Genomic DNA, 15877 nt, shown 5'->3' on the forward strand with positions numbered 1-15877 from the left:
TCAGCCTTTGTCTGCTCGGGCAGTCTGACCTAAATAAGCAGCCATGTGTGACCTGATGGGCACAAACATTGCGGGGAGGGGGGCGGGAGTAAACAACAACCCCCCGGCTCTCCACTATCCCAAATGTCATACATTGACTGTGTCCCGGAATCCACCCCCTGCATGTAGACAGTGGACCAGACCTAAGTCCAGTGGTTGCCACACTGCGGTGCGTTCACCCCTTGTGGTGCCCCGAGCGCCTTCTAGGGGGTGCGCGACATGAAAAGGCTAATGGTGGTGCTATGGTTTTCTTTTAAATATATTAACATATTATGCCAATATATGGCAAGTATATGCAGAATATAGCCTATATCCTGCATATACGTGCCATATTGGGGTTCATATATGTGGATAAATAGGACGTATATATATGTCCCTATATAGCTTATGCAATTTATATTTCATTTATATTTGCGTCAGCTACGTCGGGAGGTAACAGGGGGTGCGTGGTCAAAAAGGTTTGGGAACCGCTGCTTAGTCACTTGAACCAAAATGAATTAAATCCAAAGATTGAATTTTGACACTGACGAAGGCCTGCGCGCCGAAATGCGTTTGTCTGAGTAGAGCGGGCCTTTTCCCTTGAAGTGAATAGTCACTTGAACCCTCATCCCTGATGTTCTGCGTTAATATTGTGTGATATTGCTTAAGTAGGGTGTACGAAAAAATCTCAAAAGTTAGAAGATGAAGATGAGAGGTTTCTGCCCGACATGATATTTAGGGTCTTAAGTGGTCAACGAGTCGATGCAGAATCCTACATCCACGCCCGCATGGTGTGGAGCAGACCAGTCCAGCTGTGATTTTGTCTTATGATCTAATCTGTAGTTTGAAAGCATTAGAGATTATAATGATGTAGGTTTACAGAGACGAGGGGGCTTTACAGAAAGAGAGGAATTAAATTAAACACACACAGGCGTCCATAACTGCTCACATTGTGCTGACGTGAGTTCTGTAACAGGATGTAATGGCTGGTGTGTGACAGAGAGAGAGAGGGAGAGAGACAGAAACGGCTGAGATGGTGGTTGTCAGGACTAAGTGCAGATCAAAGTGGTCGTCTGGTCTGGGACGAGGGCCAGAGCCGGGGCCGTGTTGACGTTCTCCCCGGGTTTATTTTAGTTCACCCTCTGGGTGGGGAACTCCAAATATTATGAAAGGAGGAAGTTGAGCAAGGCCCCCAGCCAGCGGTCGAACCCGGGGCCTTCATTACACACACATGTGAGCCACGAATGCCAGAAGGCTCGCCCTCACAACACCGTCGCACAGAGGAGCGTACGCATACTATACGGCCGGCGTAACTGCTCTTCCTGGTATTCCTAAAACAGTGGTTCCCAAACTTTTTCATGCCAAGCACCCCCAAATTGACACTCATTAGCCCTGCGGACCCCCATTTGAAAAGATATGCCAGGGACCCCCCCATAAGAAGTTTTCTACGGATTTCAAGGACCCCCAGTTTGACATGCATTAATGGCATTTCTATCTGTGGGACCCCCAATTTATATTGTAAAGTCAATGTTAATTTGTACACTCTCAGAGTTAGAGACCCATAAGGGCTCATTTGGTTCCAAACTATCATTTAGCTGGGTCCCTGGACCCCACTTTGGGAACCCCACTGTACTAAATGCAACCTCAGTAAACTATGTCTAAGCGGTTCAACCTAACCTTATTCCTAAACGTAACCTCAGTAAAACTATGCCTAACCCTGAACTAATTTATAACCTTATATTCTCCGTTAAAACAAGGGGACTACATTGAGGAAGTACCTCCCTGTGCTCCGATTCATGAGAATCTATGGCCTTGGCTTCTGGCGGGTGTTGCTGCTGCAAACTTGTGGTGATCATCGAATGCATCCTTCCTCATACACAGGTCTGTGTGTTGCCATGGTGACGCTAATGCCAGGGGACGGCTCTGGAAACCACTTCCAAGTTCCATATAATAAGTTACTAAACAACGTGCCTGTCAGCGAGACTTGGATTTATTGCCATCGCCGAATTTAAAGGTGTCGCTGTTACAGTTTAAAGAGTCGCTGCGTTTACAAAGTGGGGTCCGGGGATGACCCTAGGGGTCCCCGAGGTAGTCCTAGGGGGTCCCCAGCAAAATGTGTTAATATAGCATCCAAACCAGTTCACAACTTTAACCCTATACACATCCGCTATTTGGAAATAGCCGATCTACAAGCTCACAACGCATCCCGATGCGAAGTAAGTTCACAACTTTAACCCTATACACATCCGCTATTTGAAAATAGCCGATCTACATGCTCAACAACGCATCGCGATGCGAACTTTGCGAAGTAAATCTTGTATGTGTGGGGCAAAATATAATTTGGGACTCCTTTTTTGCCATGAAAAGGTTTCAGAACCACTGGTTCCATGGGTCAAAGTGGCACCTCTGACAATTTACGACGAAGGCATTTAGCAGACAGACGCTCTCGTCCAAAGTGCAATCGGGGGAGGAAGGAGCGGCGCGGTGAATGGAGGCAGATCTGCTTGCTCTAATCACGGCATCACGCTTCACTCGTCCCATTCCACCACACTTTTGTGTTTGTTTGTTTGAGTCAGAGCGAGCGCACTGCATGACTGTAATGGTGCTTTTCATGTGATGAATGACACATTTTGAAAAGGGCGGCTGTTATGGCCGGCTCCCCGTTTAAGTTGCCCTGGAGACAAGTAGCCGTTAAGCGGTTACTTACCACGGTGTGTGTGTGTGTGTGTGTGTGTGTGTGTTGGACTCCAGCCGTTTGCACTCTGTGCCGTTCTAATCTAGCACAGATGAAGGTACTTGATCACAATGCATCTGTGTGGGGAGGTCCAACTGTCCACTCCTGACCGTTGAAGCCGTTTAGCTGTGGGAGTGCATGTAGAACATGAAACGTTAAATAGTTTTTTATCTTGCTCTTTAGGAGGACTTTCTTTCATTTCTGGTCCTTTTTTATTATTATCTTGGGGTGAAATTCAGTTCAGCTCAGCTTTATTGTGCAGGTACAATGCAGAGTGAACTGCTTGCTGCAGCACAGACATTCCTAAACTACAACACAAGGGGTTTCCACCGCGCCTCAAGCCTGTTATACTGTAGGCTGGTCCGGTGCTGGTGCATCTCAGGAGCAGTTCTGGTAATGGGTAGAAGGAGGGCACTGGAGCGAACTCACAAGCTTTATTCAGCAGGGTGCAAGTAAAAACGATGTAACTATAACATCAGGTCAGCCTAAGCTGCAGGTTTCAAAAGTGGGGGGTTGTTTGAGAGGCGCCAAGGAGGCCGATAGGAAAGGTGTATATAAAATAAATGTATAATGCCATGCTATCATGATGGCCTAAAACCTCTGTTTCCCAATGTTTCCCAAAACAAATTCTACAGCACCAGCTTGTGTTGCTATAGAAACATTTTTGGCGTGTCAATTGTAAAAAGAATAATTCAAACATAAAATGAAAGTAGCAACCTACATTGCATGGATCATATATTTACGCTATTTCTGTATTTTCACAATTTGTTTATGAAACCATTTTGCAATAGTATGTGCTATTTTCTTGCTGTAAACACTTTAACAATCCCACTACCAGAATCGGAATAGGCTCGATCTGGCGTCTGGTTGCTATGGGCTGAGCTTACCAGCACTCCACTTGCCTCCACACTTAAACAGACTATTCATAAGTACTCTGCCAAGGTTCTAGGCTTACTATAGAAGTCTTCACATATTGTACAGTTATATAAAACACATTCTTCAGGCACATTTCAGCCCATTTAGGACCACTCTACGCAACGTCGTCAAACGGCGACGTGCACCTGGTAACATAATTCTACAGGCCACAGGTTTCTGCGTTACACCCCGTTTCCCCCTGTGGCGCTATAGCTCCTAGTTTAATGTATTTGTGCAAACTGAGCCGGGGTAAGGCTCGATAAGCATTATGCCTCTCCCCTTATTTTTTTGTTTCTGCATCTCGGACACTTCATCATGTCAGTAGATTTGACTTGACTATGTGCCTTCCTTGGACTCTGAGGTTGAGATTATACCTTGTTCTAAATGCACTTTTAACCCATTTTGACCTGGGAACGATTCTGCAAATGTCTTCTAAATCCTGACTGTTGACTTCTTGAAAAAGCTGTTTTTTTCTATGTCCGTCGTTCTCAAACCCTTTGGTGGTCTGTCCACAGGGAACCAGCGGGTCTCCGTTAGCAGTTTACTGGTGTGTCACGGTCTGCTGCTGGTCGGGACCAACCTGGGCGTGACGGTGGCCCTCTCTGTCCCCAGACTGCAGGGCATCCCCAAGGTCACAGGTGAGACTGGAACATCCTATTACCCTCTCTGTCCTCAGACTGCAGGGCATCCCCAAGGTCACAGGTGAGACTGGAACATCCTATTGTGCATCTAAGTCGCCACTGCCCACTATCGCGCAAGGATCATTCCCGTGGTGGAGTTGCTATCTTGCGACACCAGCCGCCCATATCCCTGTAGTCTGCGCTACCTGTCACGTTATGCATAGGTGTTGGGCGTTACATAACCCATTCTGACCTGAGATCAGATTCATACGAGGTTTCCACTGGACACACACTGGTCCAGGTAGTGACGAAAAATATGCAATATATATATATATATATATATATATATATATATATACTAGAATTTCGTGGCCGCTTCGCGGCCACTCAATCCCAGAGTTACTTCGCCACGCACTATGGGAAGAAGGAAATTGCGGGAGTTGACTCCACATGTAGTAACGGATGGGTTATTAGTTATTATGTGTAGTGTAGTGTAGTCAACATGTTAAGGCTCGTACACACTGCCCGGTATTTGCTGCGATTATGCTTTCGGGGAGCATTTTTGGCGCTGGCCGAGAAAAACCCCTGATCTGACGTTAAGTGGTGGCCAAATGGTAGATCACGATCTACAAAGGCTTTGCAGGTAGACCACATGACATGGCACTAAAAATATATATAATTTTAATATAAAAAACGATTTTTGCATCTGCCGCTTTAGATGACCTGAGATGACTTGATTGATTGACATCAAAAAGGGCCTGTCAGCTCAAACACACAATGCAATACTTGTTGTTGCTTACAATCATCAGTAGCAAAGTCAAATACCAACAAAAATAAAAGCCTACGATTTGCATTTTCCCCCCTCTATTTCCCATTCCATGTGCGTTTGTCTTATATGTAGCCTATATGAAAGGCCCCTCAATTACATTTTGTAACTATTTTCAGCAATGGGATGATAGTTTTATTTGGTGGGTATGTTGAGCTGGTCGTTTTGAAAGTAGCTCTCAAGTCCATAAAACAAACTAACATAGGCTACTTCTCTATAAGCAGAATCATGAATAGGCCTATTTAATTTATACAAAAGGAGAAGAGAGAGAGAGAGAGCAATGTGTTTGTGGCTCAAACTTTGTCTAATATTGTTTTAGAGCAGTGGTTCTCAAACATTCTCAAGCAAGAGCAAAGGACCCCCAATATTTTTTCAATCTACAAAAATAATGGCAAAATCGCTGATAAATTAAATTACATTACTTACTAATCGCTTATTTGGCAACACTGGCCAGAAACGACCAGTGTAGCTTTTTGTTGCAGCTCCGTGACTGGGAGATGGGAACTTCCTGTTACAGTTAAATCAATATAAAAGTACAACACAACTGAAAAGTATCGCGACTGTGAGCGCAAGGTAGAGACGTGTGTGGCTCTAATGATGCACAGCTGTTATGTAATCGCGCATCTATAAATTCTAATCGTGTGTGGTATTTCTTGGGGAGACGGGAGTGTGTGTGTGTGTGTGTGTGTGTGTGTGTGTGTGTGTTGTTGTGTGCGCGCGTGCGGAGAAATAGAGTGATTTAATGAATCGCATGTTGGTGTGTGTGTGTGTGTGGGGGGGGGGGGGTGGCTTACAGGCGTGCATGTGCGTGTGTGTGTGTGTGCGTGCGTGCAGGCGTATGTATACATGTGTACTGGGCAGTTGGCTGTCTGGCGAAAATAGTAGACATGTGTACTGGGCAGTTGGTTGTCTGGCGAAAATAGGCCAAGTGATCGGTGTAATGGTGATATTTTGGCCCAATCCGATTAATGACAAAGATCAATGTTGATGTAACTAAGGGAATCGTCGAGTCATTTATTTTGTAAATAAAGAGATTTAGATGGAATAAGCGAAATAGTGATCGTATAATTTCTTCTCTGCCTCGTTTCTCTCATCAATCTCCTGCGCGAGATCAGATTCTGTGCTGCGCGAGATGACATTGTCAAGCTAGTGTGGGGGCGGGCCTGGTAAGAGTTGCCAGGTTTGCGAATTGTAAGCGAGTTGCAGTGTATGTAAGTAGCGTGGTTAAAGTCCTTGTTTCTGAGCGTGTTGTGGCAACAGCACATGTCCACCAGTTTCTGTCGACGTCCTTGTGTCCACCGCTTTTGGCACGTGATCAACTTAAGCATTGTTATATTAGATATATTATTTTTTTAAGATTTTTTTTTTTGCTTTATGCCTTTATTGAAGATGGACAGGAAAGAGGGAGGAGAGAAGGGTAGAGACATGCAGCAAAGGTCGTCATGAACGGGACTCAAACACAACACACGAACACGCTGTCAGGCCAGAGCCATGTGGCTCCGCTCCAGGCATGCGCCTGGACCACTAGGCCAGCAGGCGCCCCAATATTTTGTTTTTCATTGGTTATATTGGATGCCAATGTATGAATGATACAACAACCTTACCAAGTATACTGTGCATCTGAGCCAAACAAGTCCTTCATTTTTGTCTATGCCAATTTTCCAATGTTTGTTTGTAGTTCTTCCTACTCCTTTTTGAACATGTTGTAGTCCTTCCTACTCCTTTTTGAACATGTTGTAGTCCTTCCTACTCCTTTTTGAACATGTTGTAGTTCTTCCTACTCCTTTTTGAACATGTTGTAGTCCTTCCTACTCCTTTTTGAACATGTTCTCAGTTTATTTAGCAGTTATTTTTATTATGGCATTTATAGTTTTCTGTAAAAAAACAATTACCAGGATGTTCGAACTAAAGAGGATCAAAAATGGAGGTGTTTTTTCTGACCCGTTCGCAGGTCGGGGCATGGTGTCCTTCCATGCTCACAACGGACCCGTCCGGTTCCTCACCATGGCCGCCGCCGTCTGCAACCGACCCAACTCCTCCTCCTCCTCCTCCTCCTCCTCCGCTCCGACCAATCCCCCCGCCGAGACGGAGGACGGCGGAGACTCCGCCCCCACGGCCCCTCCCCCCCCGGGGCGGGGGGGCGTGTGGCTGGGGGAGGCGGGCTGCACCTCCATGGCCCTCCAGGACTCCCAGTCCGTCTCGTCCTGCGGCTCCCTGGCGCCGTCGTCCCAGGGCTCCCTGGAGCACGGGCCGGAGGACGGCGCCCTGTACGACCTGCTGCCCCTGGACCCCGCCCACCACCACCAGCGGGGGGGCGGCCGCGGCGGCAAGGCCGGCAAGATGGACGTCAGCTCCCTGCTGGTGGTCTCGGGGGGGCTGGGCCACCGCCGCGTCAACAGGAAGACCAAGCCGTCGCGGAGCCACGAGGACACGGCCTCCACCATCATGGTCTGGCAGATCCCTCTGCTCAACATGTGACGGTAAATGGTGCCTTTTTTTTATGAAGTGCTTTTTATCCAAAGCGCTTTTACAGTACATAGATTGTGCATTGCGTTCACTCATTCACACAACATTCATATACACCGATGGCGGAGGAAACCATGCAAGGCGCCAACCTGTACATCGGGGAGCAATTGGGGGTTCAGAGTCTTGCTCAAGGACACTTCTGCACTAACTCTGGGACTAGCGGCCGCTCTACCCCTGAGACACTAAAGCCGCATTCTTTTGATGTTGGATGAGGAGGACGTGGTCTCTCTCTTTCAGGTTGATGCAGGAGAGGCTTGGGTGGTATCTCTGTTTTGGGTTTTTTCCCTTCCTTTTTGACCTTTCGCCGGTGGGCATTACGGAATATGACGGTATTTTTGCATAGAAAAGATTATTCAAAAGTATTTCATGAATAAAATAAAAACTAATCTAATGATTTCCGTCAATAGTAAATAATTATAAAACGTGTAATGCTCAGGGAAAATGGCAGATCCACAAGCTCGCAGCGCAACACGTTGTGAGCCTGTGCATTTAATCGACCAGTTCTCGGGCAAAAGGTCTTACCGCAATGAGGCTCTCCAACAACATATATTATATTCTCATAGAATATTCTTATAACACTTATTCTGATAGTGTAATTGTACTTGCTCACAATTATCTGGACACGGAGGGGGTTCTGGGAATTCACCGTTTCTGGTCAAGGCTCTTTTCAAGATGCAATAATTGCAGTCTGTTCATGTACGTTGACGCCGCCTACGCGTCATACAGTAGCCGCCAGTGAAGGTTGCACTGTGTCACAGAGGAAGCGTAACACTGCCTCGATCCAGTTAGAGGCCAGAGCCGGCAGGTAGATAAAATTATGATACTAGATAGATAAATGATACTAGATAGATAGTTATATAAAATTATATGATATTCGATAGATGGATAAAATGATATTATACTAGATGGATAGATAAAATGATATGATACTAGATAGATAAATTGTGGGCGTGCTGTGTTAGCGTAGGGCCGCTCCCCCTTGGCCTCAGAGATGAACCTCTAACAGTCCTGGTATTCTTTCACCACATCCAGACTCTCAACCACAGTGTGTAGGTAGGAGGGACTGATGAGGCACCTGTTCTGTTTGCGGGTAGGAGCATGGCGGCCTCAAAGACGATGTCCTCCTTGGCTACATTTAGATGGCCACTGGAGAGAACCTCTGTCTTTGGCTACATTTAGATGGCCACTGGAGAGAACTGGCTGTCACACCCCTGTTTCAGGCGAAGGGTAATGTGAACACAAGGATGGCGAGGCAACACAGTTGGGCAGAGTTTATATAACGTTTATTTTCCCCAAGTGCAATATGTGACAAACAAAGGAGACCATATGTCTGCAAGTAGAAAAGAAAAAGGATATTCAAAATAAAGTACCGTTATATACAATAATATAAATCAAACCAATCATTTTAAATAAATCATTATTATATAATATAAGTATTCTAAGTATTTATAAATCAGGCCTTTTTAATGTAAAGCAAATCAAACTATACTATATAAGACACCCTTCTTTGACCAGCTCCAGACAGCTGACTGACTGACTGGGCCCATTTCCTAGAGCTATATACCCCCTGGCTCCTCCCACAACACAGGACCAAATGAAAAGAGGGGTAAACATGATGCACATGTTAGTCGCTCAAAACAGTTACTGGAGTGAACCTCTGTCAGTCAGTCTTTGGCTACATTTAGATGGTCACTGGAGAGAACCTCTGTCAGTCAGTCTTTGGCTACATTTAGATGGTCACTGGAGAGAACCTCTGTCAGTCAGTCTTTGGCTACATTTAGATGGTCACTGGAGAGAACCTCTGTCAGTCAGTCTTTGGCTACATTTAGATGGTCACTGGAGAGAACCTCTGTCAGTCAGTCTTTGGCTACATTTAGATGGTCACTGGAGAGAACCTCTGTCAGTCAGTCTTTGGCTACATTTAGATGGTCACTGGAGAGAACCTCTGTCAGTCAGTCTTTGGCTACATTTAGATGGTCACTGGAGATAACCTCTGTCAGTCAGTCTTTGGCTACATTTAGATGGTCACTGGAGAGAACCTCTGTCAGTCAGTCTTTGGCTACATTTAGATGGTCACTGGAGAGAACCTCTGTCAGTCAGTCTTTGGCTACATTTAGATGGTCACTGGAGAGAACCTCTGTCAGTCAGTCTTTCCACAGAGAGAAAGGAACTCTTCCTTGCAGAGCAGAATGTGCTGTTTAGGCCGTTTCAGTTTGAGATCAGATGGCATCTGTTTCAATAGCATTGTGGTCAAGTAAAACAAGCTTAAGTCAGAGTGTTTTTATAGTTTTTGGCAATTGACAAATATTATATATTATTATATATTATTGCATATTATACAGTACATGACATATTTGTACATCTGTCAAAAGGATAAACTAAGAAAGCTCAACAGAGATTCAACTTTCTTTTGATCGTTTGATTCCTTGAGCACACCTGTTACAAGTCTAGTGATAATTAGCCATGGAGGAAACTACCCACAAAATATATAAGCTCTATATCCTGACGGTACCCACGTAAGCCCTCACATTTGTCATTGACACGAATGCACATGGCCATACAATATGCATGCGGACACATCTGTCAAACATAACTTAATGATGGTGAACTGCTATTCAGCTAGCCAAAGATGTTATGCCCATTTGTATGCTCTTTCACTAAAACTGAGGTCTTTTGTTGGCTTAATCTTTGAGACAAGCGGATAATACTGGCAGGGTCAACCATGTAGGCCTGGTTTGGTAGGCCCTGTTTGCCCCGGCCATTAGCCACGCCCCTTGGCAACAGACGTGTCACGACACTGTCGGTCTCAGCTTCTTCTTCTACTTGGGGAGTTTATAAGTAAACGTCATCGTCAGCATGTCGCGTGTAGCAGCTATACAGCCTGGAGGCTCCTGTTTTTAGGTTGCCGTGGATCAGTCTATTTCCCATATCTTCCACCACCAACCAAACCAACACCCTTGAACAGGAATCCACCACTTTAGTTTTAACCTGCCACAGGTTCGTTTTGTGTACCTTTAGTCGGTGGTTTCATAGCGCTAATTATGTTATCCACCAAGCTACTAGTACCAGTTCCTACGGTTCTGGCGACGCGTCAACTAAAAGCAGTTACACACTTCAGTAACTCATTAAGAATCTGAACATGCAAAAAGCACCAAGAAACCAAATAGCTATTAGCTAGCGATAGTAAACAAGCCGTTTGTGTACTAAATTTTAACAGCCCGCCCTCACGCCCTGCGTAATGCTAATGCCCGGGAAGTTTTGAGAGGCTTCGGGCCGTGGTGTGATCATTCATTGTAGATTGGCCATTTTCTTAATATTTTATAATTATGGAATTTCTTTGATTTTTCTTTTATTTCTTTGTTTTTTGAAAATGTTTTGAAGTAATAATTAAAAACTAAATCTAGGGAACAAAAAATAAAGGGACCCGTAAAAATGCGTCCACGACGCACACATGTGTCCTGACCCAGTGTTTGGGAATCCGTGCCTTGATACCGCCCAAGCCCACTGCCTGAAATCAGCCGACTTCCACATACGCTCCCAAAGACGAGTTGTTAACGTCTGCGTAACCACTCAGACCCTATATACTTCAGTGACCGGAGTCACTCAGGGGTCTATACTAGGCCCCATTATTTTTCCCTCTAGTCTACACCAAATCGTTCAGCTAAAATAGCCAATCTACAAGCTCACAACGTGTCGTCGTGAGATTGTAGATCAGCTAATTACCCCAGATTATGAACGCTAGTGTTTGTGACGATAATGTTTGTGAGGAATCAATCAATTCACAGACGTCCTGTACTGAACTGACTGCTGGCATTCCAACAGGCTCCGAGTGTGCTTCTAAAGACCAGGTAATAAGTACCAGGTCTTATTACTTAACTTAAGACCTGGAGGCGTGGTCAATGCTCTTTGTAATACGTAATACGACCTGGTACTTCAGACACGCAAAATACAGCCCATTGTGTGCATGTGCCATTGAACGACAAGGGATCAATATAACCACTTAATCATGACGCCTGACTTTGCTAATGGACTGTCTGCACCTTAATGGGAAAACAATATCCAATTAAGTTGCATGTACTGAAATAAAAACACTGAATTGTCTTTTCATTCTCACATGGCCTTGTTCTGTATTTAACACATTAAGTCATGGTGCCATATCAGTTGGCCTAATGGGATTACAGTATTGAAACCAGTGTTGAAAAGATCTTGGGAATAAGTGAATAGAAGTTCCTGTTTCCCCGTTTGGAAAGATGAGAGCTAGAATATTTGGGCCCTCAGAACTGTAATAAAAATGGAGATAAATTAAATTAGGCACAGATTATTCTGTTAATCTCTTATTGGTCTTTTTTTTGTAATTCTGGGTCAATGTATTAAGTTTTTTTTGTTTTGTTTTTAATTGGGGGGCGGGTGTTAGTATGGATGGCGTTGCGTTCATGTGGTACTCAGGAACTCAGAAATGTTCAACATAGCGAATTGGTCATGCTTTGCTTTAAATCTATGCCCTATTTGTACTCGCCGAAAAGCTCACGACAAACTAGCTGGTCATCACTAGTTGGTTTGTTTCCACAGTCTGCATCAGTGGTTCTCAACCTGTGGGTCCCCACATGATTATGGTTGAGGCGTCACCTGATGACACTGAAGTGACAATTTAAAGCCTTTTTAATTGCCTGCAATTGGCGCGATATCTACACCCGGTTTAGGAGGCATTTAATGGTTTATATTGATAAAGTTAGGTCCCGGTCGTAAGCTACATTTGTTTAGCTCTAGAATACTAGCATGATGTAAACCTGCGATTCAAGATGGCCGTGCCAGTCGACTCACTGTTTTTTTTTGTCAAAGCGACCTTTATTTGAGTTTTAGTTGATTGCGGTTGCAAAATGACTTAGATATGCGATGCGATAGATTTAACATGGGCAGCTTTCACTTCACTTCCGGTTCACAGACCTGGGGTAATTTTCGTATTGAAAAGACCTTGGCATCGGGCGAAATAATTAATACCCGGCAGTGAATGAACCGGATGAGAGTTCATTTACAGTGAATGAACCGGATGAGAGTTCATTTACAGTGAATGAACCGGATGAGAGTTCATTTACAGTGAATGAACAGGATGAGAGAGTTAATTTACAGTGAATGAACCGGATGAGAGTTCATTTACAGTGAATGAACCGGATGAGAGTTCATTTACAGTGAATGAACCAAATGAGAGTTCATTTACAGTGAATGAACCGGATGAGAGAGTTTATTTACAGTGAATGAACCGGATGAGAGAGTTCATTTACAGTGAATGAACCGGATGAGAGAGTTCATTTCTGGTGATCGAGCCCCGGTCCCCGATAGTCAACATCCGTCTCTTCTTCAGTTGAGCTAAACGAGACTTATCTTTTATACCTAAAAGAATGGCCATTACTGCATCAAAAGTAACTGGTCAAATAAAGTGTCAAATAATATAAGAAAGTGGCAAAATGTTGAAAATACTACAAGCTATCTGTCGCTAGCTATTCACAATATGTATCTGTGGAACAGAGGCAAACTAAAGGCAATGCATCAACACCTACAATTCCATGGGCTTCCCCCCAGTTATATGATTATTTGGGTGGTCTCCAAAATAACCCCCCCCCCCCCCCCCCCCCCTTCAATGGGGCCTTCAAGGGTTGAGAACCACTGGTCTACATCAGATTGCATTTTCATTTATATATTTTTTTTTTACGTACTGTTGGTATATTGTTAAATATGTTCACGATTTGACTTGGATGTGCAATAAAACGCTTAACACATATTGATTTAAAAATATATGTCCAACTTGGTAGCTTTTTTCCAACTTGGTATGAAGTTTGCGTGCAGTTTCTGAATTTGAAACATCGTCTGTCCATTATCTGACACCACATGAACGCAGCACGTCATTTCATCTCGCTATGAGAGACCAAAATGTTTGATATGGGAAGGTTTTAAAATTTAAATGTTGACTGAACGTGTTTTTGAAAGGCTTGTTGATAGATAACTCCTGGCTGGCCAGGTGTTGTTGTTGGTGGTGGTGATGATGATGATGATGTTGAAGAAGAATGAAAGAAGAGGAGGATGATTCTACTGGGAGAGATGTCTTTATTTGCCTGAATTTGTGTTTCTCACTCGAGGCCAAGGGTATTTAAAAACTAAAAAAAAAGTTAAAAGCTTTATACTTGTCATGTTTTGTATTTACTTCTGTTATGTACATTAACAAATCTATAAACATGGTTTTATCCAGCAGTGATGTGTGGAGTCTTCTCTTAAACGCCATTCAATCCGGGTAAGCATCAGTTATATTTTAGCTATTATGTACATATAGCACATTGGTTCTCATGGTGTCTATACGATTACGAACACAACTGGCCATGGTTCGGGAGGGGAAACACAGTCAGAAATGTGTGGGGGGGATTAATTGGCATAGCATAACAAATTCAGTTGCAGAACCTGGTAAAAAAAATATTGGTTGCTTCCACAAATAAAAGTTATGTAATAATCAGTGGGCAGGTTTCCAAGAACTTTCTGAATGTATTCATAAGTGACCCCATGATCTTTCCTGTAGCAGCGCCACCCACACAGCTGCATGCTTTTAAAAGGCACTATATAGCTTTCATTGTTTGAAATGTTATTGCTTAAAATGTAGCATGGGTAAAACATTACTTGGCTACAATGTATTATTAGCCTGCCAGGGCAGGCTGTGTGCTGATTGGGTTGACAACCCAATCGCCAGGGGTGCTGCTGACACCTGGTAGCTTAAGGGCCTCCCACACCGTCTGCGAACGCCGCGCGTCAAAACAGCCGCCTCCATTATTTTCAATGAACGTATCGCACACCGGTGGCGTCCGACACGCGCTGGGCGCTGGCGCCTCGCCTGACGCGCCGATAGAACCAGTTCTATTTTCCAGGCGTCGCCGCGCTGCAACGCGTCGCGCCGCGTCGGACGGAGCCGGTGTGTGTTGGGCTTCAGTCTGTTGTCAGTCACTGTGAGGCACATCGACCCGAGTTCAAAACTGTCCGACTCTCGTCTTTTAGGATGTCGTTATTGAAATACAGAATGATTTACCACAAATGCATGACTTCTTGCATCACGTGAAAACAAAGCATGCACACTGACTGAGCTGGACCAAGGCATCAACGGAGCGGATCGATGGCCGCAGCAGTGTCCTTTGGGTTGCATATACTTTTTAAATTGCACACAGAGGATTGTTCATTGTTGCACTACAAAATGCCAGCAGAGCACAACATCACCAGCTTTTTATGATTGTGGACGCACAAAATGGATTCTGGACCTTGTACAACAAAAATAAAATGATAGATTTAGCTTATTCTTTTCTAAATGTGGTGCATCATGTTTGTCGGGCATATACGAACACAATTGGCCCGTGTTCGGGGGAGGGAAGCTGGTTGATACTGTCACTGCATGTAGCCTATTCCTTTGGGCATGGGCCGGCACCTGTCAGCAGGGAGTGTTGGGCGGGAGAAGTGGCCCTACATCCTCCTGGTGGGGGCTCCTCACTGGCAGGTGAGTCAGTAGGATACAACTGGCAGTGACAACACAAATGTGTGTGAGTGGAGGAATCAATTGTAAGGATTAAATTGGGCAGAAAAGGGAGGGGGACTTATTGGCTATTCGAAAAAGATATATATATTTTTTTTTAAAAAACAGTTCTTCTGCATGTTAACCTGGCTCAAAGACGTGCTAAATATTTCACATATCTATAAAGAATCACTGCTCTTCTAAATCTAGACATCTAAAAATGTCATCTCGACCTCAGTATTATTCATATCGGTGTTAACATTCCACCCTGTCCTCGGGAGTGGAATGTTCTTCTCCATATGGAAGCTATTAAGCCCCCTTGAAATGAACCTTGTTCTACTGCTTGCTGCTACCATTCTGACGGTGTGCCACTATCAATACAAGCTGGGACTTGGTGCTGCTGCGTTGCCCCCAGGGCCCAACCCGGCGCTGCCATGATTCTAAACTCATTTCTCCTCCACTGTGAGGGGGTCAGGACATTCTCTGTTCCATAAACGCGCACCTCTACTGTTACACAATCACACTCCGGGTACATTATCATCTGTACAGAAATAGACTGAGGAAATAAAAAAAAAGAGAGAGCCCCTAACGATCTCAGATTGAAGCTGGTCCACATGGTTCCTGTTAGGAGAATCTCATTGTTTTTTCTATCCTGTGCTTATAATCACTGTAAAAAGCCCCTGGATGCATTATGTTCCCAG

General features: G+C 44.4%; 1 protein-coding gene across 3 annotated transcripts in view; it reads left to right on the forward strand.

The window, feature by feature from the left end:
- Positions 1-13882, forward strand: part of arhgef10 (Rho guanine nucleotide exchange factor (GEF) 10) — a 120566-nt gene extending 106684 nt beyond the window's left edge. For 2 of the 3 annotated variants that reach the window (XM_080784570.1, XM_080784572.1), the window contains 2 exons: positions 4183-4305; positions 7065-13882. In XM_080784570.1, the coding sequence (XP_080640696.1) occupies positions 4183-4305; positions 7065-7591 (650 nt within the window). In that variant the 3' untranslated portion in view covers positions 7592-13882. The remainder of the gene's footprint in view (positions 1-4182; positions 4306-7064) is intronic. The other variant, XM_080784571.1, reaches the window with a different exon arrangement.
- The last annotated feature ends 1995 nt before the right edge of the window (positions 13883-15877 follow it).

The sequence above is a fragment of the Protomyctophum bolini genome (assembly GCF_963924005.1).
Source record: "Protomyctophum bolini genome assembly, chromosome: 15".
Taxonomy (NCBI): domain Eukaryota; kingdom Metazoa; phylum Chordata; class Actinopteri; order Myctophiformes; family Myctophidae; genus Protomyctophum; species Protomyctophum bolini.